The sequence below is a fragment of the Cherax quadricarinatus genome, chromosome 55 (assembly GCF_038502225.1).
Source record: "Cherax quadricarinatus isolate ZL_2023a chromosome 55, ASM3850222v1, whole genome shotgun sequence".
Lineage (NCBI taxonomy): Eukaryota > Metazoa > Arthropoda > Malacostraca > Decapoda > Parastacidae > Cherax > Cherax quadricarinatus.
In genome coordinates, this window is record NC_091346.1 from 20,971,441 (window position 1) to 20,997,982 (window position 26,542).

The 26,542-nt window shown below is 39.4% G+C and overlaps 1 protein-coding gene across 7 annotated transcripts in view; it reads right to left on the reverse strand.

Annotated features, from left to right (window-relative positions):
• The window catches only part of LOC128693894 (major facilitator superfamily domain-containing protein 12-like), a 128,809-nt gene that overhangs the window by 68,298 nt on the left and 33,969 nt on the right, over nt 1–26,542 (reverse strand). For 6 of the 7 annotated variants that reach the window (XM_070096910.1, XM_070096911.1, XM_070096914.1 and 3 more), the window contains exons 2-4: nt 13,209–13,961; nt 8,549–8,654; nt 1,208–1,415 (exon numbers count right to left, since the gene is read on the reverse strand). In XM_070096910.1, coding sequence (XP_069953011.1) covers nt 1,208–1,415; nt 8,549–8,654; nt 13,209–13,367 — 473 coding nt within the window. In that variant the 5' untranslated portion in view covers nt 13,368–13,961. Of the gene's footprint in view, nt 1–1,207; nt 1,416–8,548; nt 8,655–13,208; nt 13,962–15,254; nt 15,358–26,542 lie in introns of those variants that run through there. The other variant, XM_070096912.1, reaches the window with a different exon arrangement.

Here is a 26,542-nt window from a genome sequence, read left to right on the forward strand (position 1 = left end):
ACGATGTCTGGTGCATTTATACATTTGGAAAATGTGTGTGATAGAGTGAACTGAGAAAGGATGTGGCAAGTGCTGCATATATGAACAAAGTAGCAAGATGTTGGTAGTTTTATGAGTTTGTATGGTAAATGAGGCAAAACTAAAGATTAGTAGGAAGGAGGGGAAAAATGTTTTTCAAGATAAGTCTTAGACAAATGCAAAATGAGATGCTACATTGCCAGTGGCTGGAAAAAAAAAAGCATTACATGCCTCGTACTTAAAGGAGCCATAAGGTAGCACAGCTGCCACCAAGTGCTAAGTGGAATACTACAGTACTTTCACAATATGGTGAAATTCCCATTTCAATTTGACTGTCTTGTATGAATGGTTTTGTAAATGACAGTGAAAGTATGCCTTTTCTCTAGGCAGATTTTGTGTAAGAAGGCCAGGTTATTTCACAAAACTTTTGAAGAACAAAAAGCCTTGTATATGTTTCCATGAATGACTGAGCACTGTTAAATTAAAATTAGCGGAGAGCAGCTGACATCATTTTAGTGTATTTAAAAAAATCACCAAAATCCTCAAGTAGTCTTGAAGATACAGTACCTATACTCCAATCACTAATGTATAACCTGAATCCCGTAACTGGAAAGAGTTAGGTTTTTGGAAATTATGTGACAACAGAAACCTATAATAAAGGTTGTGCATTGAGCAAAAGGACTATGGGGACCAAGGAAAAAAGCAAGTACGAGGAATGCAAATTACGGGATTTTACTGTAATGCAAATAGATAAGGACAACTACAAAACAAGTTAGGTTAGGAACTTTCTTGTAAATCTCTTTTCATATGAACGTACTGTACAACTCAGACCTTATAGAATTTAGGTCTCGGGTCAACCAAAGCTATAATACTCCACTGGCAGTCTGAAGAGGTAGGTGTTAATTAAAGAGATGATCAATACATTGCTTTTAGGATTATCCTACTGGTCATTTAAACAGGGAGTCAAGAGAAAGTATTACTTTCTTACTGGTCATCAATCTCACTGCAAAATAATCTTATTCATGGCACTTATCCACTTAACATTAGGAGTGATATTACACTAGCAAATTATTATTGCTTTCATTTACTTGTGATATTTACTAAATAATTTATATTCTCAAAGCTAAAAGTTGTTTACATTTTAAAAACAATTACAAACAAGCCAAAAATGCATCAAATATACATGTACCTAATGGCAACGAGGTCTGTGCGGTCATGTGGATCTTGAGTAATAGATGGTATAAGGGCTAGGTGACTGATTTGTGTAGCTGCCCAGCCAAACTGGAAGATTATGACAAATGGGGTGTAGTAGATTACCTGAGCCCATTCATCAGAGGAGCCACACCCAAGACACCCAAGGAAGATGAAAGGGAATGCACTCAACACACAAATGGTACCTAGAATGATGTGCCATATTAAAACAAAACTAAAAGCAAAACGATGTCCTAATAAGCTTCTTCTGCTACCTGCATCATTTCTTCACTAAATTATAACCCTATGAAATGCCAGATTAAAATATAACCATGTTATCAGTTGTAAAAATAACATTTATCTAAGTAAATTTTATATACTATAAAGTACATTGAGGTAATCACTTCAACTAAATTTCTCATTTTCTGTCTCATTATAAAAACTGAGAGGTCAAAGAATTATACAATTATATAAATTAAATGGGATTAGTCACCTTGAAGAGTATAATTTGATTAATGAATCTCAGAATGGGTTCACGAGAGGTCATTCCTGCCTGACAAATTTACTGACATTCTTCAGTAAAACATTTGAGGCAGTAGACAGTAATAAAGAATATGGTATTGTTTATTTGGATTTCAGTAAAGCCTCTGATAGAGTACCTCAAAAAAGTGGCAGCTCATGGTATAGGAGGTAAAGTTCTAGCATGGATAGAGGCATGGCTTACCAATAGAAAGCAGTTTAAATTAATGGGGTCAAATTTGAATGGGGGATTAGTCACTAGTGGCATTCCACAAGGATCAGTTTCAGGCCCATTGTTCATAATTTACATTAATGACCTAGATGAAGGAATTACAAGTGACATAAGCAGATCTGCTGATGATACAAAAATAGGCCATATGATTCATTCTGAGGAAGATACCAGTGATCTCCAAGAGGATTTCGGCAAATTAATGTCTTGGTCTGAAAAGTGCCAGATGAAGTTCAAAGTGGACAAGTGTAAAGTCCTAGTTCTTGGTAATGAAAATAACCCTCGAAGTTATAAACTAGGTGAAGTTGAGCTTGATCATACAGAATGTGAAAAAGAAGTGCCTAAGTGTGTGCAATAAGGCAAACAGATTACTAGGATTTATTTCAAGAAGTATAAGTAACAGAAGTCCAAAACTTATTTTACAGCTCTATACATCACTAGTGAGGCCTCATTTGGATTATGCTGCTCAGTTTTGGTCTCCTGACTACAGGATGGATATAGATTCATTGGAGAACATACAGAGAAGAATGACTAAAATGATTTACTGTACAAGGAACCTCCTGTATGAAGATAGACTTAGAGCCTTGAATCTTCACTCTCTGGAGAGATGTAGAATGGGGGGAGATATCATCGAAGTGTATAAGTGGATGACGGGCATAAACAAGGGTGATATTAATAGAGTACTGAGGATGTCTAATCAAGTAAGAACCAGGAATAACGGATTTAAGTTGGGTAAATTTAGATTTAGAAACGACATAGGTAAGTACTGGTTTTCGAACAGTTGTGGATGCGTGGAACAATCTTCTGAGTAGGGTGATAGAGGCTAGGACCTTGGGTGGCTTTAAAAAGAGACTGGACAAATAAATATAGGAGTGGGAGGGGCTGGGTTTGACTGGTGTCGTGGGTACGGAAGTAAATTCTTGGGTAGCTTTGGATAGTGGTTTTCATAAGGACCTGCCTTGTATGAGCCAGTAGGCCTTCTGCAGTGTTCCTCCATTATGTTCTTATTATAACAATGTTTGCCAGTCACTACAGTCAAATAATAAAATAATTATTTCCAGTAAAGCAATTTATGTCACACCCGGTACAGAGTTAATAATGTAAATAAATTTTATGAGTATTGATGATACAGTACAGTACTGTATTTATGTTTGCTTTTCAAATCTAAGAGAAGCTTTTCAAGGAGTCTACACATTATCCAAGTATGCAGCTCATTCTCAACCCATGAGTGATAATCAAATAAATTGGCTACAGTGTTAGCAAACATATGTCCATTTTTTTTAATTTCCTTATTTGTTTGCGTGTTATAAAAGTCAACTAAAATGCCAGGAACAATGGGCTAGTAACCCCTTTTCCTGTAAAGATTACTAAAAAGAATAATAAGAAGAAAATTGTCAAAGTGGGAAGTCTGAATGTGCATGGATGTTGTGCAAATGATAAGAAAGAGATGATTGTGGATGTTATGAATGAGAAGAAGCTGGATGTCCTGGCTTTAAGTGAAACAAAGCTGAAGGGGGTGGGAAAGTTTCAATGGAGAGGAATAAATGGGATTAGGTCAGGGGTTTCAAGTAGAGTTAGAGCTAAAGAAGGAGTAGCAACTATGTTGAAGGATAAGCTATGGCAGGAAAAGAGGGACTATAAATGTATTAATTCAAGGATTATGTGGAGTAAAATAAAGATTGGATGTGAAAAGTGGGTTATAATAAGCGTGTATGCACCTGGAGAAGAGAGAAGTGTAGAGGAGAGAGAAAGATTTTGGGAAATGTTGAGTGAATGCGTGGGGAGTTTTGAATCAAGTGTGAGAGTAATGGTGGTTGGGGATTTCAATGCTAAAGTGGGTAAAAATGATATGGAGGGAGTAGTAGGTAAATTTGGGGTGCCAGGGGTAAATGTAAATAGGGAGCCTTTAATTGAGCTATGTGTAGAAAGAGATTTGGTAATAAGTAATACATATTTTATGAAAAAGAGGATAAATAAATATACAAGGTATGATGTAGCACGTAATGAAAGTAGTTTATTAGATTATGTATTGGTGGATAAAAGGTTGATGGGTAGGCTCCAGGATGTACATGTTTATAGAGGGGCAACTGATATATCAGATCATTATTTAGTTGTAGCTACAGTTAGAGTAAGAGGTAGATGGGAAAAGAGGAAGGTGGCAACAACAAGTAAGAGGGAGGTGAAAGTGTATAAACTAAGGGAGGAGGAAGTTCGGGTGAGATATAAGCGACTATTGGCAGAAAGGTGGGCTAGTGCAAAGATGAGTAGTGAGGGGGTTGAAGGGGGTTGGAATAGTTTTAAAAATGCAGTATTAGAATGTGGGGCAGAAGTTTGTGGTTATAGGAGGGTGGGGGCAGGAGGAAAGAGGAGTGATTGGTGGAATGAAGTAAAGGGTGTGATAAAAGAGAAAAAGGTAGCTTATGAGAGGTTTTTACAAAGCAGAAGTGTTATAAGAAGAGCAGAGTATATGGAGAGTAAAATAAAGGTAAAGAGAGTGGTGAGAGAGTGCAAAAGGAGAGCAGATGATAGAGTGGGAGAGGCACTGTCAAGAAATTTTAATGAAAATAAGAAAAAATTTTGGAGTGAGTTAAACAAGTTAAGAAAGCCTAGGGAAAGTATGGATTTGTCAGTTAAAAACAGAGTAGGGGAGTTAGTAGATGGGGAGATGGAGGTATTAGGTAGATGGCGAGAATATTTCGAGGAACTTTTAAATGTTGAGGAAGAAAAAGAGGCGGTAATTTCATGCACTGGTCAGGGAGGTATACCATCTTTTAGGAGTGAAGAAGAGCAGAATGTAAGTGTGGTGGAGGTACGTGAGGCATTACGTAGAATGAAAGGGGGTAAAGCAGCTGGAACTGATGGGATCATGACAGAAATGTTAAAAGCAGGGGGGATATAGTGTTGGAGTGGTTGGTACTTTTGTTTAATAAATGTATGAAAGAGGGGAAGGTACCTAGGGATTGGCGGAGAGTATGTATAGTCCCTTTATATAAAGGGAAAGGGGACAAAAGAGACTGTAAAAATTATAGAGGAATAAGTTTACTGAGTATACCAGGAAAAGTGTACGGTAGGGTTATAATTGAAAGAATTAGAGGTAAGACAGAATGTAGGATAGCGGATGAGCAAGGAGGTTTCAGAGTGGGTAGGGGATGTGTAGATCAAGTGTTTACATTGAAGCATATATGTGAACAGTATTTAGATAAAGGTAGGGAAGTTTTTATTGCATTTATGGATTTAGAAAAGGCATATGATAGAGTGGATAGAGGAGCAATGTGGCAGATGTTGCAAGTATATGGAATAGGTGGTAAGTTATTAAATGTTGTAAAGAGTTTTTATGAGGATAGTGAGGCTCAGGTTAGGGTGTGTAGAAGAGAGGGAGACTACTTCCCTGTAAAAGTAGGTCTTAGGCAGGGATGTGTAATGTCACCATGGTTGTTTAATATATTTATAGATGGGGTTGTAAAGGAAGTAAATGCTAGGGTGTTCGGGAGAGGGGTGGGATTAAATTATGGGGAATCAAATTCAAAATGGGAATTGACACAGTTACTTTTTGCTGATGATACTGTGCTTATGGGAGATTCTAAAGAAAAATTGCAAAGGTTAGTGGACGAGTTTGGGAATGTGTGTAAAGGCAGAAAGTTGAAAGTGAACATAGAAAAGAGTAAGGTGATGAGAGTATCAAATGATTTAGATAAAGAAAAATTGGATATCAAATTGGGGAGGAGGAGTATGGAAGAAGTGAATGTTTTCAGATACTTGGGAGTTGACGTGTCGGTGGATGGATTTATGAAGGATGAGGTTAATCGTAGAATTGATGAGGGAAAAAAGGTGAGTGGTGCGTTGAGGTATATGTGGAGTCAAAAAACGTTACCTATGGAGGCAAAGAAGCGAATGTATGAAAGTATAGTAGTACCAACACTCTTATATGGGTGTGAAGCTTGGGTGGTAAATGCAGCAGCGAGGAGACGGTTGGAGGCAGTGGAGATGTCCTGTTTATGGGCAATGTGTGGTGTAAATATTATGCAGAAAATTCGGAGTGTGGAAATTAGGAAAAGGTGTGGAGCTAATAAAAGTATTAGTCAGAGGGCAGAAGAGGGGTTGTTGAGTTGGTTTGGCCATTTTGATCCATTCTCTCTAAGTAGAATGACATGGAAAACATATAAATCTATAGGGGAAGGAAGGCGGGGTAGGGGTCGTCCTCGAAAGAGTTGGAGAGAGGGGGTAAAGGAGGTTTTGTGGGTGAGGGGCTTGGACTTCCAGCAAGCGTGCGTGAGCGTGTTAGATAGGAGTGAATGGAGACGAATAGTACTTGGGACCTGACGATCTGTTGGAGTGTGAGCAGAGTAATATTTAGTGAAGGGATTCAGGGAAACCGGTTATTTTCATATACAGTGGACCCCCGCATACCGTTGGCATCACATAACGATTAATCCGCATACCGCTTGCTTTAATCGCAAAAATTTTGCCTCGCATACCGCTTAAAAACCCGCTCACCGCTGTTCGTCCGAGACGCGTCCAATGTGCGCCCTCAGCCAGCCTCACATGTGCCGCCCGTGCCATTGTTTACCAGCCAGCCTCCGCGGTAACATCCAAGCATACAATCGGAACATTTCGTATTATTACATTGTTTTTGGTGATTTTCTCTGGAAAATAAGTGACCATGGGCCCCAAGAAAGCTTCTAGTGCCAACCCTACAGCAATAAGGGTGAGAATTCCAATAGAGATGAAGAAAGAGATCATTGATAAGTATGAAAGTGGAGTGCGTATCGCCGACCTGGTCAGGTTGTACAAGAAACCCCAATCAACCATCGCTACTATTGGTGGTACAGCTGCTGCTGCTGCTGTACCACCGTCAGCTGCTGCTGCACTGTCAGCTGCTGCTGCTGTTGTACCACCGTCAGCTGCTGCTGCTGCTGTAGTACCGTCTGCTGCTGCTGTAGCATCATCTGCTGCTGCTGTAGCATCGTCTGCTGGTGCTGTAGCATCGTCCGCTGCTGCTGTAGCATCGTCTGTTGCTGCTGTAGCATCGTCTGCTGCTGCTGTAGCATCGTCTGTTGCTGCTGTAGCATTGTCTGCTGCTGCTGTAGCATCGTCTGTTGCTGCTGTAGCATCGTCTGTTGCTGCTGTACCACCGTCAGCTGCTGCTGCTGCTGTAGCACCGTTGTTGGTGTGGCTTATTGAGAATACCAAGAAACAATTAACCCCAGAGGATTTGCCACCCAGGATAACCCAAAAAAGTCAGTGTCATCGAAGACTGTCTAACTTATTTTCATTGGGGTCCTTAATCTTGTCTCCCAGGATGCAACCCACACCAGTCGACTAACACCCAGGTGAACAGGGAAAAATGCCTGGAACTAGTGCTCATATTGGTGAATTTAAAGCCAGCAAAGGTTGGTTCGAGAGATTTAAGAATCATAGTGACATACACAGTGTGATAAGGCCTGTTCTGGAAGAAAATGCCAAACAGGACCTACAGTACTCAGGAGGAAAAGGCACTCCCAGGACACAGTGTCTCATCAGTCATTGCTGCATCTTCAATAAAGGTAAGTGTCATTTATTCTTCATTTAGTAGACTAGTACATGCACAATATATACTGTGCATGTACTACTCTACTATTGTGCATGTATCCTTCTCTTTGTGTGTAGGAAAATGTATATTTCATGTGGTAAAATTTTTTTTTTCATACTTTTGGGTGTCTTGCACGGATTAATTTGATTTCCATTATTTCTTATGGGGAAAATTCATTCGCATACCGATCATTTCGCATAACAATGAGCCCTCTTGCACGGATTAAAATCGCTATGCGGGGGTCCACTGTAGTCGGACTTGAGTCCTGGAAATGGGAAGTACAATGCCTGCACTTTAAAGGAGGGGTTTGGGATATTGGCAGTTTGGAGGGATATGTTGTGTATCTTTATATGTATATGCTTCTAAACTGTTGTATTCTGAGCACCTCTGCAAAAACAGTGATAATGTGTGAGTGTGGTGAAAGTGTTGAATGATGATGAAAGTATTTTCTTTTTGGGGATTTTCTTTCTTTTTTGGGCCACCCTGCCTCGGGAGACGGCCGACTTGTTGAGAAAAAAAAAAAATTGTGGTAGGTAAAATATGCACTTTTATAGGGTAGCGTAACCTAGCATTAAAAACTGACAAAGATACCACACAAAAAAGATAATGACAAAATGAGGAGATTGAAGAATGAAGGAATAATAATGAATATAACCTGGGGAAAACTGAATCGAGGAACAAGAAATTTGAACATAACGGGAGAACATTCGAAGGGTCAATTATGGACTGGTGCAAAAATTACATACCATGTAAAAAAAAAAAATAACCTTATGAATACCAAGCAAAATTTAGATTGCTGGTAAAAGGCTCTTGATCCAAGGAGCTGGAACTAACCTTCCTTTACCTCCTATTCTCCAGGCACATTATGACCATTACAGTTTATTCTTCCACATAAATATTATTATCAAAGTTAGGAGCTTCAACTCAACCCTTCACAGTGTCTCAGGGTAAAGAAAAGAAAAGTAGCCTAAAAAAAAAGTCAGCAATGGAAAGCATATCTAAGTTATACTCTTCACACTTACCTAAGAGATGCCATGACTTTCTGCGACCATAACGTGAACAAAAGAGCATGTCATCTGTACGATCTGCTTCTCTACCAACAAATGGTGTGGACAGCCCATCTGCCACCTATTGAAAAAATTTCAATGTGTGGAAAATTAAATTTATCTGGGTGAATCTCATTAGATACATACCAGTAAATGATAATTATTCTTTATCAAGGTTACAGAGACAAGTAGGCATTTTAGGACACCTAGGTCGCAAAAAATGTCCCCCTTTGATACCTACTACTGTCATATCCACAAGTCACTCTGGACCTATAATTTCAAATGAAATATACATCAGGAATTCTGGTAAAAATATTAATATAAATATGTGGACTGTATATTAAATTTAAAATGTGAATACACATACATTGAAGGAGAATTTATAATAATAAGACTCGTCAATTAGTCTGGAGATTACGGTGTGTCATACCAACCCCCCTGCCTAAATTATGAAGAAAATACTGGCCAGACTCTCAACATAAATAGACAACTTAGCTGGGGTTCCAAAGCTGTCCTGTCCATCTGCTTAATGCTCACGTTATGTAGGACTGCAAATCCAAAAATTTTGACTCCTATTTGAGAGGTTTAAGCCCCATATAACCCCTAGAGTGACGAAACTTTATGCACATTTCACTAACGTGCCTGTACCACATTCAAAACAATGGCGTCTCCCCCATGCTTGTCAGTGCAGGCGCAGAGCTTCCCTCTCGGTTCTCTTCTTTAAAATACACTTTAGAGCAATAGTAATGTATTAATCAGGTATAATTTACCTTATAAAAAATATACAGCATAATTTTGGGAAATTGTTTTCCACACAATGTATCATTTAACAAATATGTCCTGTGCTGTATATTAATTTAATCATGACAAATATTACAGTACTCACAAGGCATTAAAAATGCAAATACTGTGTAGAGAGTTTGCATGTTACATTGCAAGGTAAATGTATGCCATATTGGCAGTAAAAGGTGTCAGTGATATATTTATCCATCGGTTGTAGCAGCAAACAGCATTTACTTAAAGGATTTTGAGATGCTTGATATCTGCTGTGCTGCTGGCTGTTCAAACAGAAGGTAGCAGAAAGGAGTATCTTTTTATTGCATTCCTTTTGAGTAAGATCGTTGGGAAAGTGAATTGTAGGGAACATTAAAGTAAAATGGGCACCAACAAACTGCACACGATTGTGTAGCCAGCAAGATGCTGACTACACAATAGGTAATCATTCATGTGTACCATAATCTTCAAGGGAGGCGCCTGCATGTCAGTGTGTGGCTACTGACCCATGGGACTGGACCTATCCTCCCCTTCCTTGGATGAAACCCACTTGTCTCCAATTCCCCAGGTGTTAAATGACCTTACAGGTTTAGCTCTTCCCCTGATTACGATAATAATAATAAAGTTTACCATTATATATATATACATACACACACACACACACACGTATTACATGTGCCCGTTAAGAAAAGTGGACACTAAGTAATTAATTTGTATAAATTTTAAAACAATTCTATAAATTGGTACGTATGTTATTTATCATCAAGCTCATGCCTGACACCTGCAGACAAGCAGTTTAAGGGAAAACGAGAGCTTTTAACTTCAAAGATTATAACTTAGAAGTGATCAAGGTCCCAGAACCAAAATGTTTTCTGATAAATATGTCCTAGTGTTTGCTCATGTCTTTTTATACCACTGTTTGGTATCAATTACTCTACCAAGGGTTATACGACACCTGCATTGCATAATAGTGCCTTTTTTGTACCTACTTCTGTATCAAATTATGTATATCTACTTCAATCTTTGTATGACTCATGAGAAATAAAAAGTTTAATTTTTATGTAAATTAATAGTATTAATAAACAAACATGTCAACTACGCTGAAATATTATATTTAATTACCTTTTGGTATATTAAAAAATCTGGATAATATTATACAGTACTATAAATTGGATAATTTATTTAAGAGTACTGTATAAGTTACATCCCTTCCTATAACTCCCTTCACTTTATATTCATAAATTCACAGGTGGACCTTAGTTGCATGTATATTCATTATTATTATTATAATCATGGGGGAGTGCTAAACCCATAGGATTATACAGCGCATGTGGGAGAGGGGAATGGAAGGTATTCAGACTCATGTATATTCAAAGCTATAAATACACAGGAAATTTATGCTGTATTTACTGATACACAAATCAAAATAATACTAAAGCTAAAAAATATCATCGATAAAAGTAGTGGTATGTATGTATTACATTTACGTAATATTTTTATTAATACTGTACAACATACCTTATACCTTTATACATACCTTTGATGAGTTTTAAGTGTACTCCCGGAGCCCGGCCATGGGCCTGGGTACTAATTGTTCTCCCATCAATAACCTATATAGGAACAGCTAAAAAAATAGTTTACATGGTACAAGCCATTTAAAGATTATAATGTTCTATTTGTTCTGGGCGTGTTGGATATGATCCTGAATACCTTTTTCTCCAAACTCTCAATCAGCATAAATTTAGTGAATCTGTATAAAGTATGGTACTGTCTCGGGCTACTGAATCTTCCTACAAGGCATTCTAAAGTAATCGATTCTCTGTTACGTGTAACACTTTGCTCACACAAGAACACTCAACACCCTCTATTCATTGTGTCAAACACTTTAACAAATGGTCTAATCGTCTTAAAACCACAGCCTTAACCTTCTTGTGGTATACTTTGGATGTAGTCTGGACAGACCTGCACATTACAGCTAATGGACTCTTTAACCCTTTGACTGTTTTCGACGTATAAATACGTCTTACGAGCCAATGTTTCTGACGTATATATACTCAATAATTCTAGCGGCTTCAAATCAAGTGGGAGAAAGCTGGTAGGCCCACATGTGAGAGAATGGGTCTGTGTGGTCAGTGTGCACCACATAAAAAAAATCCTGCAGCACACATTGTGTAATGAGAAAAAAAAAACTCTGATCGTTTTTTTGGAATAAAACGCCGACTTTGAGGTGTATTTTCGTATAGTATTTATCGTTGTATTCGCGTTTTCATGGTCTTAGGTGATAAAATGGAAAACATATTACAGAAATAGAGATGATTTTCATTACTTTTACGATGAAAACGACCTTGAAACTGAGCTCAAAGTAGCGGAAATGTTCGATTTTTACCAATGTTCAAGAGTACATAAATCACACCACACGTCCAATACACGTCAACTGGGGAGTCTAATATTCTTTCACTAGTGCACTGATATTATTTATACCATTTTTACAATAATGCAGTCGTCTGCATAACAGTAAATTTTGTATTTTTTTGTATGAATAAAAAATCAAAATAGAAAGCAATAATAATATAAGAGGGGCCTAGAGATGTGACTAATGAACAGAGCATATGTTATTTTAGTGCCACGAATGTCTACCTTGTTTATTCTGGACCCTATTTTGAAATTGGCATCTTTTTTATTTTGCGTGAAATTGGCCAAATTGCCAATTTCTGACCACCATATTGGGTAGTCAAAATTAGTAAATGGGAGGTTTCTTGTACTCAGCTGATAGATAAAATGGAGTTCTAAAGAAATAGCTATGAGTTTGGTCAACTGGAACAATGGAATTGGCTGAAAATTGGGCTCAAAGTCGGCGAAATCGCCGATACGCATATGTCGCCGAGACCGCTAACTTCGCGGGAGCATAATTCCACGAGTTTTCGACCAAATTTCGAACTTTTGGTGTCATTACCATCGGGAAAAGATTCTCTATCATTTCATAAGAAAAAATAATTTTTTTTTTCAAAAATTGAGCGACATAGAATGACAGTTTCAGAGAGGGGCCTGAAACAGTCAAAGGGTTAAGTGATGCATACATTCAACGTCAGCGTGGCACTGAATCACAATGCCACAAGGTAACTGCCATCCCCTGCCTACCGCCTTTCAATTCTGCCTGTCTTTTATCTGAGAAAACTGCTGTTTTAGCTAAACTGTTAATAGTTAAAAAACATGTAGCATGGATTTGGGTCTTATATGCATTTGGTCCTAATTATGCATCTGTTGACTGTAAAATGAATTTCGTGTATAGAAAATTTCACATCTATATTACTAAGGAACTTGAAATCTCCAAAATTTCAAGACGATGTGGAGTTCTCGGTCTCCACCGACTAGTTCACTGTATGACTTCAAGGTCTGACTGTTCTGTAGTTTTTGACCTAGCAGCAAGCATCTCCAACTCGGGCAGCTGAACATGAATATTTCCCGTTCACTGCAACTGTCTTGGAGCCAGCCTGCCCAAATCAATTATTTCCCTATTCAGAAATATACTGTAGCAATGACTTACGAAATCCCCAAGTCCTCACTGATCAACTTCTTAAGTCTCCATGATAACCAAGAGCATTGCTCCTCTAGTTTCATAGTTACAAGTAGGTAATTATACATATAACTCAAATTACATTAAAATGAATATGAAAAATAACATAGGGCAGTACTAAACCCATAGGGGTCATACAGCGCCAGGGGGAATGAGAGGAAATCAGGTTCAATTCAATAAATGTCCAATTCCTTGAACCTGAGCCCCCCCCCCCCCCATCGTCTCGGACATCAAGACACTTCCCTTGAGGGAATATGAAAAATACTTTTAATTTCTCAGTTTGCTTACCTGACCAATCAGGAGAACCACTCCTGCTAGTGAGTTGTCGAAGAGCAGCACATGGTGGAAATATATGAGGAGGTAGGTGAACCACATAGCCGAGCAAAGGTCATTAAGCACATGACCCACCCCGTAGCCAAACCTCGTGCGTATACTCAACCCTGCCATCCTAGTTCACTTTTCAGACAAACCACACGCAATATAAATGTGACTCGGGGGTGAGATTCGTGAAGTAATAACTCAAAAGGATTCTAATACTATAATGTTTAAAAGTACTAATAAAATATAAAAAATCCCCAGAGAACAGGATTCACAAATTCAGCACGAGGAGAATGCGTGTATTTTGTGAATAGCTTGCAAATGTTATAATAACAGTGCTACACAAATAAATGTATATTCTTTAATGTCTACTGCTAAAAAATAGGACTTCAAAGGTAGCCCTATGAAAAGAGGCTGTAAAAAAATAAAAAGTCCAGCTTGTAATATATGATCCCAACAGGTTCTCTGAACATACATTAATAATTAGAAGTACAGTACTGGATGTTCTTTTCTAAAACAAATAAATTTAGCATTATATGTTTCGTCATATTGTTTGTGCCTTGTTTTCCTGCAGCAGCAAAGTGTTAATTTATGTAACTATAAAACTAAATTAGTAATGATTTATATAAAAGCTAAAAACTGGGTATGGAGGGCAACTGAGATATAGGCACAAAGGGTACGGGTAGGCTGGCAGTGGGCTGGTGATGTCTACTGATTAGCCATCTGCAAAGAAAATTAAGAACATAAGAAAGAAGGAACACTACAACAGGACTACTGGCCTATACGAGGCAGGTCCACAATGGACTCATAATTCAGCCAACTTAATAATCAGTCACTGAAGAGCAAGAAAAATTATACTAACTCACCCTAAATATGTGTGTGTGTGTGTGTGTGTGTGTCGTGCCGAATAGGTAAAACTGGTCAATTAGCCTTTTTCGGCAAGAAGAACGTTGCTATTTAAGCCAAGATCGCAAGTTCTGCCTATTCGGCACGACACACACACACACACACATATATATATATATATATATATATATATATATATATATATATATATATATATATATATATATATATATATATATATATATATATATATATAAGACGTTGAAAGTCAATAGGTAATGAAACTGATGGAAATAACCTGAGTTAACTGTCAATAATAGTATGAGTATATGACAGAAAGTAGGTGCAAAAGTTACATGTTAAAATACTTGACACTGGCTACAAAACACCAGTTCATATACAGTGATGTTTGCTGTGCGAGCTTAAGTGGTGCAGGTAAGGTGAGTCAAAACAAATAATACTATACACAGCTAACACGGTTTAGAGATGAAAATTTAGAGAACTTGCTAAACCCATACAGGTAATGAGCCATTTGGCCAGAAGCAAAGATCTGGCCAACCTTTACCTGTTCCATCAAAATACAATTTTAATAAGAAGCGCTAAACCTACCAGTCATACGGCACCAAAATACAAATAAAAGACTCAAGAAATCGTAATGACACGATTGCAAACAAACCATACCCCCGGCCGGGATTGAACCTGCGGTCATAGAGTCTCAAAACTCCAGCCCGTCGCGTTAGCCACTAGACCAGCTAGCCACAATAAGATTCATCCAACTAGGTATATTTCTACACCATAGGAAGGTTAGCACAGGCACCACTGTGACCACAAATGCAAGTTTTTACAGACGAATCTCCAGCTAGCGTGGCCGTGACAAACTCTAGCTCAAGTCCCTTCACTGCCGTCAACATGACATCCTAGTTGGATGAATCTTATTGTGGCTAGCTGGTCTAGTGGCTAACGCGACGGGCTGGAGTTTTGAGACTCGATGACCGCGGGTTCAATCCCGGCCGGGGGTATGGTTTTTACAAATAAAAGGTTTGTCAGAAAACAGGACTATTGTTACCTGACGCGGGTCTCAGTCATATGATGACCCGCCGCTGGAGCTTTTGGTCATGTGACCGATCCACCTCTTTAAAAATAAAGGTTATAATTATAACCAGTTCTTACCTGTTCAATCATTATTATTATTAAAGATTTGCCGGTATTCTCCCGGCCCGGGCCAATCAATTCTGTGAAAAAGGTTTAACAACAAGTTCTTTCCTTAATTCTCTAAAGCTCTCGATTTATGTTAAAGCAATTTAAATCGTGTCGTTTGAAGATCCTGTTCCTTAGTATATATTCGTCTTATTTTAAGTGTTATGGTAATATTAACAAATAAATAATAATAAGGCAACACTACAAATATGGTTCATCGCAAAACAAAAGAAACGGACGGTTGGACAATTGATACCAAACTATTTTAACCAGCCGGCTGGTTCCAAAAAGTATGACTAACCACAGGGTAAGAGGCGAGGGATACCGAGTGTTGCTGTTGAATGCTCACCTTCAACGTAAGTCAGGCTGAATAACAAAACAAACTAACTCGTATGCCAAAGGTCAACACTTAAATACACAGTGTGAAACAATTCATTCCTCGCTATGATCTCGTTCTCTCTCGCTCCTTGTTTGCTTGCCCGCCACGCACAATACATCTGGGCTTCCCTGGTGACAATCTGATTCACCAAACTTCACAAGGCTATCACAAGTTGGTTGCACTGACACATCCTGCATGACCTTATCTTGAGGACTTCTCCGTTTCTTCTGGAAATAAATGTGTGTGTGTGCTCACCTATTTGTGGTTGCAGGGGTCAAGTCATAGCTCCTGGTCTCGCCTCTTCACTGATTGCTACTAGGTCCTCTCTCTCCCTGCTCCATGAGCTTTATTAAACCTCGTCTTAAAACTATGTATGGTTCCCGCCTCCACTACGTCACTTTCTAGGCCATTCAACTGCCTGACAACTGTATGACTGACGAAATACTTCCTAACATCCTTTTGACTCATCTGAGTCTTCAACTTCCGATTGTGACCCCTTGTTTCTGTGTCCCATCTCTGGAATATCCTGTCTTTGTCCACCTTGTCTATTCTGCGCGGTATTTTACATGTCGTTATCATGTCTCCCCTGACCCTCCTGTTCTCCAGTGTCGTCAGGCCAATTACCCTTAACCTTCCTTCGCAGGACAATCCCTTTAGCTCTGGGACTAGTCTTGTTGCAAACCTTTGCATTCTAATTCCTTGACGTGCTTGACCAGGTGTGGATTCCAAACTGGTGCTGCATACTCCAGTATGGGCCTGGCGTATATGGTGTACAGAGTCTTGAACGATTCCTTACTGAGGTATCGGAACGCTATCCTATCCTTAGGTTTGCCAGAAGCCCGTACGCTGCAGCAGTTATCTGACTGATGTGCGCCTCAGATGTGCTCAGTATTATACTAGCCCCAAGATCTTTTTCCTTGAGTGAGGTTTGCAGTCTTGGGCCACCTAGACTTTACTGTGTCTGCGGTCTTCTTTGCCCTTCTCCGATCTTTATGACTTCGCATTTGGCTGCGTGTGTGTGTGTAATATATATATATATAATATATATATATATATATATATATATATATATATATATATATATATATATATATATATATATATATAATATTGTCGTGCCGAATAGGTGATTATTATAATAAAAAAGAAGCGCTAAGCCACAAGGGCTATACAGCACCGAATAGGTAAAACTTGCAATTTTGGCTTAAATAGCAACGCTCTTCTTGCCGAATAAGGCAAACGAAAATTTGTGTATGCATTAATTTAGCAAAAATCATTCTGAACCTAACGAAAATAATATATTTGTGTTTATTAAATTACTAAACTTATCTAAAGTATATTTAGTTGGATTAGGCTAAATTAAACTGCGCTTTTTATAATAAGGTTAGGTAAGTTTACTAAGGTTCTTTTGGTACAAAATTATTAATTTTTACATCAACATAATAAAAAAATATATCTTTAAACGTATAAGAGAATTTTTTTTAGAAAGGACTTAATTTTAAACGAGTTCTTGCTAACTGACCAGTTTTACCTATTTGGCATACATATATATATATATGTATATATATGTATATATATATATATATATATATATATATATATATATATATATATATATATATATATATATATATATATATATATATATATATATATATAAACACACACACACCCCTAAGTGTCTGGTCTTCAGGCCCCTTCCCTTACCTTCATAACCTTGTATTTGCAGTATTGAATTCAAGCAACCACTTATGCATTTTATTGAAATTGTGTAGTTCAACGATTCCTGCATGTTTTTCAGATACCTGGCAAATATCCAGTGTCCAGTGATTTTGTTGTAGCTCTTAACTAGTGGTTTAGTGTTTCTGTTCCCTCGCACAGAATCCATAGTGACACCGTGTTAGGTCCCATCACCTCTGATATATCCAGGTCAATCTTTTTTTTTTTTACCCTATCCCGTTGTGTATGTGGAATTCAGTACCTATCTGTATGATTTTTGGTATGGCCCGTTTCCACTGAAAAACCTTGAAAACGTTTGTTCAATACTTCGTAAATTTCTGTAATTTTTCGTGAGTTCTCCCTTTTTTTCTGTCTAATCACTTGGTCTTTTACTGTTGTCTTTCTTCTGATGTGGCTGTGTAGTAGTTTCGGTTCAAACTTGCCCTTTACGGAAACTGGCACTCAGCATCTCTCTTCACCTTTGTATTCGTGAGGGTATGTACGCCCGCTGACAGCGAGTCTTGAGTCGTGAACAGATGCTGACCCTCTCAATCAATATTTGACCCTCCTCTCCATAAATGCTGACCCCTTCATTCCACGGGTTTTATTCTACACTTAATGCCATTTTTACCACTTCAATATATTATGGTAGTTTACATTAGGAACCTGACCATCAAATATTTTCCATGCATATATAAGAACTACGGTAGTATCTCTTAACCGTTTCGAAGAGAGCAAGCATAATGCTTTGAGATACGATACTCCTAGAAGTTAAGATACTTTATCGATTGTTTACTGGCGGTTAATAATCTCATATTAGGCATTTTACCTGATCCTTCTTTCCTAACTTGTTTCGAGTTCTGCCCATATCAAAGCAGTTGGAATTGTCACCGTTGAAAATTGTGCTATTTTTCTTAGCCAACTGGAAGATTTGTTATCCGATGTTAGCTTTTAATAGTTTTCTATTATTTCACCTTTCTTGGTTATATTTTTGCATGGGTGAACATTAGTTTTGTTTTACTATCTATTCAACCAACTATCCACATGCGTAAGCCAGTGATCGCTACTGTCATAGCCGACCAGAGGGCCAGTGGTAACTCTCCGTCTCATGCGTCCTTAAACGTCAGTTTTACCGCGCTCCTGCCATAGTGTTGGCACCAATGAACAAATCCATTTACCCGAGGTCACGGATTTTCAGGGAGCAACAAGTTTAATGTTCAATGCAGAAACATCATTCCTACCAGTACAAAAACAAAGACAGGCTCACATGCTTTTCAAAATCACGTACAGTACTATTCTCTATGTTGGTTTGAACTTAAGTCTTCACCGTAATTTGATCAGGTTAAATTCAGCGAAGTTTAACATTTAAAAAAACTGAACCCCTTAAAATACAAGCATATTGGTGTATAACTGTTTTAATTTAAGAATTCAGGGTTGCAGTATTTATAATTCAATCACTCAGGATGCACAACTTTTCCTACTTCTTACAACAGAGACTTTCCAGCTAAGCACCTCCTCATACACGGCTGTGACCAGAAAACAAAACTGATGAGCACTTTCCTCTGATCTTTCAAAATGCTTCGTACAGATTTCTTAAACCAACGCAATATATATCAAACAATTATCAGATTAAGGCAATAAACAAGCAAGGAAACGGGATATTCTCGCAAAATGACAATACTGTAAGCAGGAAACTCTGTCGCTGGCTTTATCAAGGATGCACTCTCACCCTCCCTTCATCGATTTCCCCCTCCCCCCATTTCCTTTCCAAATACTAACAAATCGAATGCATATTTATTTGATATAATTAAACATAGGTAGAAGACAATGTAAGTATGATGTAACTTATACCATAAACCAACTCCGGTAGGAGTAAAAATCCTGTATGGTTCGGCCTGTGTGTAGGGCACAACCTGTAGGGTGACTCAGGCACCACCTCACAAGAATTGCACAACTGCTAATATTTGGGTTATCATATTTACAAATAGTAAAATTAACTCAACTCCATCATCTTGTTATGAATGCCATGACATCCCATCACCTACCCACCGTCCACATCTCTCAGAAATATTTATACCAAATTACTATAATTTTTCCTATATATATTTTAAATAAATTCACGTCATTTCCAGTATTTACCCTAAATTAAACCCTACAAAAAATATACCTATTTACATTTTTTATTTTTCCATATATAGTACCGTATATTGAATATTTACCAATAAACTAAATATAACCCATACGACCTTTTTTATTCCATCCCAATCCATCATTCTGCTAACACCTATACACAGAGTTAAGCCAAGAGTTTTAAGGTAGTTTTCAATTAGAAACTATACATTTATTGCTATAATCAAATTAAGCGCTAAACCCGTAAAGGTCACACAGCCCTCTTATACATTAACCAGCCTATCTCACTCCAACCTAACATTTTATATACAGAGTAAAACCCTAAGAGAGACATTTTAATATTATAATATTAAGGTAATCGTAATCTAACTCAAGTTTCCACAATATACAGAGTTTAAGCTGGTGTTCGGAATTATTACCTTACATTCTACATATATATAATTACTGATTAGGAAATGCAATAACAGCCTTCAGAAAGTTGAGCAAGGAGGAATTAGAGTACATTTATCACCTATGTTCAGACCAATTCTCAAAGATACGAGGAAAGATTAAAGGAAAACCTGTGATACTGAGAGTGAATAATTAAGGTGTTATTACATTATTATTATTATTATTATTATTATTATTATTATTATTATTATATTATTATTATTATCAAAAGAAGCGCTATTCAGGTAGATGCCTATGACATTCTTACAATATTACAATGAACTAATATTTTTGGTTTTAGTCCAGTTTGCACAACGGTGTGTTCTTAAGATGACGTATAAAGCACTAGTGTCCAATAGTTATAAGATATTACAGTTTAATTCCGGTCTTAGGTGGTTTCCGTTTGTTCTAGATAAAAGTCATCACACATTTTACAAGGCACCAAATAACATCACTGATAGGTTGGTAGTTATATTTTTATAAATTTCTTTTGCACTGAATTATAGCTCTTCAAGGTAATTTTCACATTAAAATATTACAGCTTGAGGAAACGAGAGATAATACTAATGCATTCCAACTTTATCAATTTTGGATTCAGTTTTGCAGCAAGAACAGATTCACAACACACAGTGTAAGCCTTGTGTAGATGAGATGCAACAGTTAGAGCGCAGTAATCGATACTTGTGGGGAGCATCACAATACAATGAAGATAGCGATACTCTCAAGATAACAGATCAAGTGGTTGATAACATCAATCCCTCACGTGGATGCTATCATATTTAACTGAACTTATATAGATGGACTTGTCTGGGATGTCTCAATCCGGTAATAGTGAGAGTTTACAAAATATTTCTTTACATTTTAACCGGCAATAAATAGTATGAGAGTATTATAACCATAACTAAGCGCTAAATCCACAAGGGTCATACAGCGCTGCAAATAGTATGAGAGGAATGTTTAAAATGTACAGAGCACAGATTCCAATGGTCATTCAATAAAAATAATTTAGTCACATACACAGCATATTTAGATTCTACCAAGGGGCGAGGCTTTTAATTTTTTTGCTTTGAGGTTATCAGTTAAGAGAATAAGGTTGTTGATAAAGAAAAACTTTAGATCTGCTTATAATCTCTTGTCCTTCTAAATATCCTGTTTCTTTTACTAAAACAGTGTGCAAATTGGAATTCTGGAATAGCCTGAGGGCAACACTTTGTGCGCACATCAGTTCTCACAAGGATACATGACCCCAAACACAAGGTTTAGAACCTGTCTAGGTGCATTAGTATATATGCACGATTTATTTGGTTGGTTGGTTTATTAGGTTTAAAACTTATCGACCTCACGATAACTAATTAAGGCTGTATGTCATTAGTCAATACATTAATTCCTATTGTAAGCGTGTGAGTGCGCGCGCGCGATCATAATTCTGACCATGTATAGACTTGTGGAAGGTTCATTATCTTTGTAACTTGGTCATGACTGTGACCGGATATAAACATGTAAAAGTTCATTACCTTTGTAACTTGTTCAGTTATCAAAACTTCGGGGCCCCAGTCCCTGGACCCATTATGTACCTCTTTAATCTTTTGACTACAGCCCACAGGACGGATAAGGGGTGCATAATTAAGATATTAAACTAACAGCCATAGTATCGAGCTGCCTAGACAAGAACATGATTGTAAAGAGATGACCATTCCCCACTACTTTAACTTCAAAATTCACCTATTTTTTATAAGTGGTGTGGGACGACCAAGTGATCAATGTTACCTTTTATCTTCTGTAGCCTCACCCACTTGAAGTAATCTTAACTGGTATCTCCAATTCCCTTTACATGTTTACTTAAATTTAGTTAAGCGCTTGAAAGTTAAGACACTTGTGATGAGATTATTATTATTATAATCAAAAAGAAGCGCTAAGCCACAAGGACTATACAGCGCTGCAGGGCAGGAAGGAAGCGAGGGCATCAGGTGGCAAAAGGGAGATGGATGAGCAACAGGTTACGGATAACAGCGGGGCAGTGGATGGTGAAAGGGTAAAGGGCAGCAAGAGACTGAACCAGAAAGGGCTGAGGGGAGTGCGAAAAGTATCATCAGAGTTTGTGGAGTAAATCAGTCGTTGTCAAGAAGTCAATGAGAGAGTCAGGATTAAAGGAGGGTCCATCAGCAAGAAGGGAAGGTAAAGAGAGAGTAGGAGAACGAAGACGACGTTGGAGGTAAATTCTGCGTGCTCGTTGATAGAGAGGGCAGTCTAACAGAATGTGGCTAATCGATACTGGAACTTGACACTGCTCACAGAGAGGAACAGGGTGCCTCTCCATGAGATACCCATGAGTAAGACGAGTGTGGCCAATGCGAAGGCGGGAGAGAGTGGTCTCCCAACCTCGGCACTGATGACAAGAAGACGGCCAGTAACCTATGCTCGGTTTAATAGAATGAAGTTTGTTACCGAGCAGAGTTGACCAACGTTGTTGCCAACGGGTGCGAAGGTGGGTAGCTATTGCAGCAAAATAGTCCAGAAATGGAACACCTCGATAGGAAATTGGTAGGTCATATACTGCTGACCGCGCAGCAGTGTCTGCCTGTTCATTGCCCTGTACGTCGACATGACCAGGGACCCAACAAAAAACAATATCTTTATGTTTGGTAGAGATACGGCGTAGCCAAAGTTGGATACGGAGAACTAGGGGATGAGATGTATCAAATTTTCGTATAGCCTGTAGAGCACTAAGGGAGTCTGAGACTACTACAAATGATGACACAGGCATAGATGCGATACGAATAAGTGCTGCAAGAATGGCATACAGTTCAGCAGTAAAAATGCTAGCTGAAGATAGTAAATGCCCTCGTACGACGCTGTCCGGAAACACTGCTGCGAATCCGACGCCGTCTGAAGACTTAGAGCCATCTGTGTACACAGCGGTGGCATGAGAATGAGAGTGGAAGTGATCAAGAAAAAGAGAGCGGGAAGCCACCGTAGGCAGTTGAGCTTTCGAGCAAGGGAGTGAGAAAGAACAGACCCGAACAGCTGGAACTTCCCAGGGGGGTAGGGAAAAGTGAGATGCTACATGAACATATAAAGGTGGTAACTGAAGGGAAGACAAGAGTGAAAGTAGGCGAAGAGAAAAGGGACGGAGCAAACAGGGGCGGCGAACGAATAAAGAATGTCTACTAATATCGGTGACCATTCTATAAATGGAAGGATTGTGTAGATCGTGAGAGCGTACATAGTAACGAAGGCAATGGGCATCACGGCGATCAGACAAGGATGGAACATTTGCTTCTGTATAGAGGCTCTCAACAGGGGAAGAGCGAAAAGCACCAAGGCACAAACGTAAGCCTTGGTGATGGATAGAGTTAAGGCTAGAGAGAGTAGCAGGAGAGGCCGCGGAATAAATCTGGTCACCATAATCGAGTTTCGATAAAACGAGGGCTGAATGTAGGCGAAGCAGAGTTCGACGATCAGCTCCCCAGGAAAGATGAGCAAGGGTTTTAAGAAGGTTTAGCCGGCTGTGACAAGTTGCCTTCAGAGAGGTAATGTGAGGTTTCCAGGTTAACCGACGGTCAAAGAGAAGGCCTAGAAACCTGACTGTATCACGTTCGGGGATAGGGGAGCCATAGAGATACAAAGGATGATCGGAGATAACAGAGCGTCTAGTGAAAGTAATTTGGTGAGTTTTGGTACTTGAAAATTTAAACCCATGTGTGGTGGCCCAAGTGGAAACACGGTCGACCGCATGCTGGAGAGAAACTGCAATAAAGTGACAGTCAGCGCCTGCACAAGCAATAGCGAAGTCATCAACATAGAGTGATGACCAAATATTGGGTGGAAGAACAGAGGCCAAATCATTTATAGCAAGGAGAAAAAGTGTTGTGCTTAGAACACATCCCTGAGGGACACCTTCAGCTTGGACGAAGTCCGGGGAAAGAACATTATTGACTCGAACACGGAAATGTCTGTCAGTTAAAAAGTTCTTAAGGAAGGATGGTAGATTGCCTCGGAGGCCTAAGGAATGGGCCTGGGCCAAAATATTATACCTCCAAGTTGTGTCATATGCCTTCTCAAGGTCAAAAAATATGGCAATAACTGAGTGATTATTCGCAAAGGCATTACGAACATACGTATCCAAGCGTAGTAAGGGGTCTATGGTAGAACGACCCTTACGAAAGCCATATTGACTAGCGGAGAGACTGTTGTGAGTCTCTAAATACCACATTAAACGTCGATTTACGAGGCGTTCCATCACTTTGCAAACTGCACTTGTAAGAGCGATGGGGCGATAGTGGGAGGCATCATGTCCTGTAGTACCCGGTTTGCGGAAAGGGAGAACAATGGCAGATTTCCACAGCTGGGGAAGAACTCCTTGTGCCCAAATAAGATTGAAGAGGTGTAAGAGGACTACAAGGGCTGACCGATGTAAATGTTGTAACATACGAATATGAATGTCATCAGGCCCAGCTGCCGATGATCGGCAAGCTGAGAGCGTTGCCTCCAGTTCTTGAAGTGTAAAAGGCACATTATACTGTTCTTCTCCGAGAGAAGAAAAGTCCAAGGGTACTAACTCTCTGGCAGACTTTGAGGAAAGAAACGAGGGGCATAGATGGAGCCCTCGGGAAATACGGACCAGATGTGTGCCAAGTTCAATGGCAACGTCGAGAGGGTTTGCTATATCAACACCAGTGACCCGTAGAACAGGAGCCGGGTCAGGAGAGTATTTACCACTCAATTTCCTCACTTTTTTCCAGACTGCACTCATAGAAGAAGCAGAGGTGATGGTGGAAACATAGTCTCGCCAACAAGTGCGTTTAGCTTCACGGATGACACGGCGAGCGATCGCACGCTTCTGCTTAAAATCAACAAGTCTCTCAGCGGTTCTATTGTACCGGTACCTGCCCCATGCAGCACGTTTCAAACGTACTGCACGAGCACAAGCAGGAGACCACCAAGGCACGCACTTCTGAGAATGCCTGCCTGAGGTTTGGGGTATAGAATGAGAAGCTGCGGTATAAACTGATGTCGAGAAGATGTGTAGGAGCTCATCAATGGAGGATGAAGAAGGAACCTCACTAAAAGCAGTGAGGTGCGAGTAAAGATCCCAATTTGCCCGATCAAATTGCCAGCGAGGGCTACGGGAAGGTGGTGAATAGGAAGGAGAAGTAAGAATGATCGGAAAATGATCGCTGTCATGTAAGTCTGGTAGAACAGACCAGGTGAAGTCTAGTGCAGTGGAGGAAGAGCAGACTGATAGATCGATGCAAGAGAGAGTATGAGTACGAGGATCAAAATGGGTGGGAGTACCCGTATTTAAAACATGGAGGGGGTGAGAGGCAAGAAAAGCCTCCAACTGAATGCCACGTGAGTCACAATGAGACCCCCCCCAGAGGAAATGGTGGGCATTAAAATCACCAAGTAACAGAAGTGGTGGTGGTAAGGATGAAACAAGAAAGGCAAAGTCTGGGATAGAAAATGCTCGAGAAGGAGAGAGATATAAAGAACATATTGTAAACCACTTATTCAAGTGGATACGGGCTGCAGTGTAATGCAGCGAGGTATGGACAAATAGTTGACAGTACGGAATATCATTGCGTAGAAGAAGGGCACTTTCATTAAAGGTCCCATCTGAGAAAGGATCCGAAGAATACAATAAATTATAGCCTGAGATAGGTTGGAAAACAGCAGAGTGTAATTTTGGTTCTTGTAAGCAAGCACCAACAGGGGAAAACCTGGAAAGCAACATCTGAAGCTCACCCCGATTACCCCTGAGGCCGCGGATATTCCACTGTAAATAGGCCATGATTGGCGATGAAGGAAATATCAGGAATCTGTAGGTAAAGGCACCTACGGACTAGAGGGGTTAGAAAAGTCAACGTGTGGTGGCATTGGAAGATGTTCAAGTAGCGAAGGAACGGAGCGTTGCGAAGAATGGGGTTGTGAAGATGGAGGAGAGGGAAGAGAAGGAACAGGAAGTGAATCAGTGTCCATTGAAGGTTTAGTCTCTGCAATATATTCTGAAATGGCTTCAAGTGTTTCTGAATTCAAAGATGTATGGGAAACCATATTGGAGATAGGAGGAGGAGGGTGAGTAAAGATTGGGACAGTAATGGACTGTACCAAAGTAGAGGGGGAGGGAAAAGTGTAAGGGACTGGAGATGAAGTGTGGGGGGGGACAGAAGAGGTAGAAACCTGGGAGGTGACAGAAGAGGGAGAAACTTGGGAGGGGACGGGGGTGGAAGGCATAGTACGAGGAGGAGGGTGAATCTCCACACTTGTAATAGAGCCAGAGAGAGGGGAAGAACTAGGTACAGAGACTGGAAAGGTAACGTGTGGAGGTGGAAGAAGGGAAGGAAGGGGCAAAGAAGATTTGAGCAATGTGGATTTTTTGGACTTCTGAGTAGAGGGGCGATTGGTATTAGGTGTCGTACGAGGTCTTGTCGATACTGGGGCTTGTGAGGAAGGACGCGAAGATGTGAGAACAGACTGAGTTGTAGTCGGGACGTCAGAGCCAAGGACAGCAAAAGGATTAGATGCCGTAATGGCTATGGGAGGGGTAACAACAGAGGAGGCTGCAGAAGATGGGACCCCAGAAGTGGGGGGATGTTTGGAAACA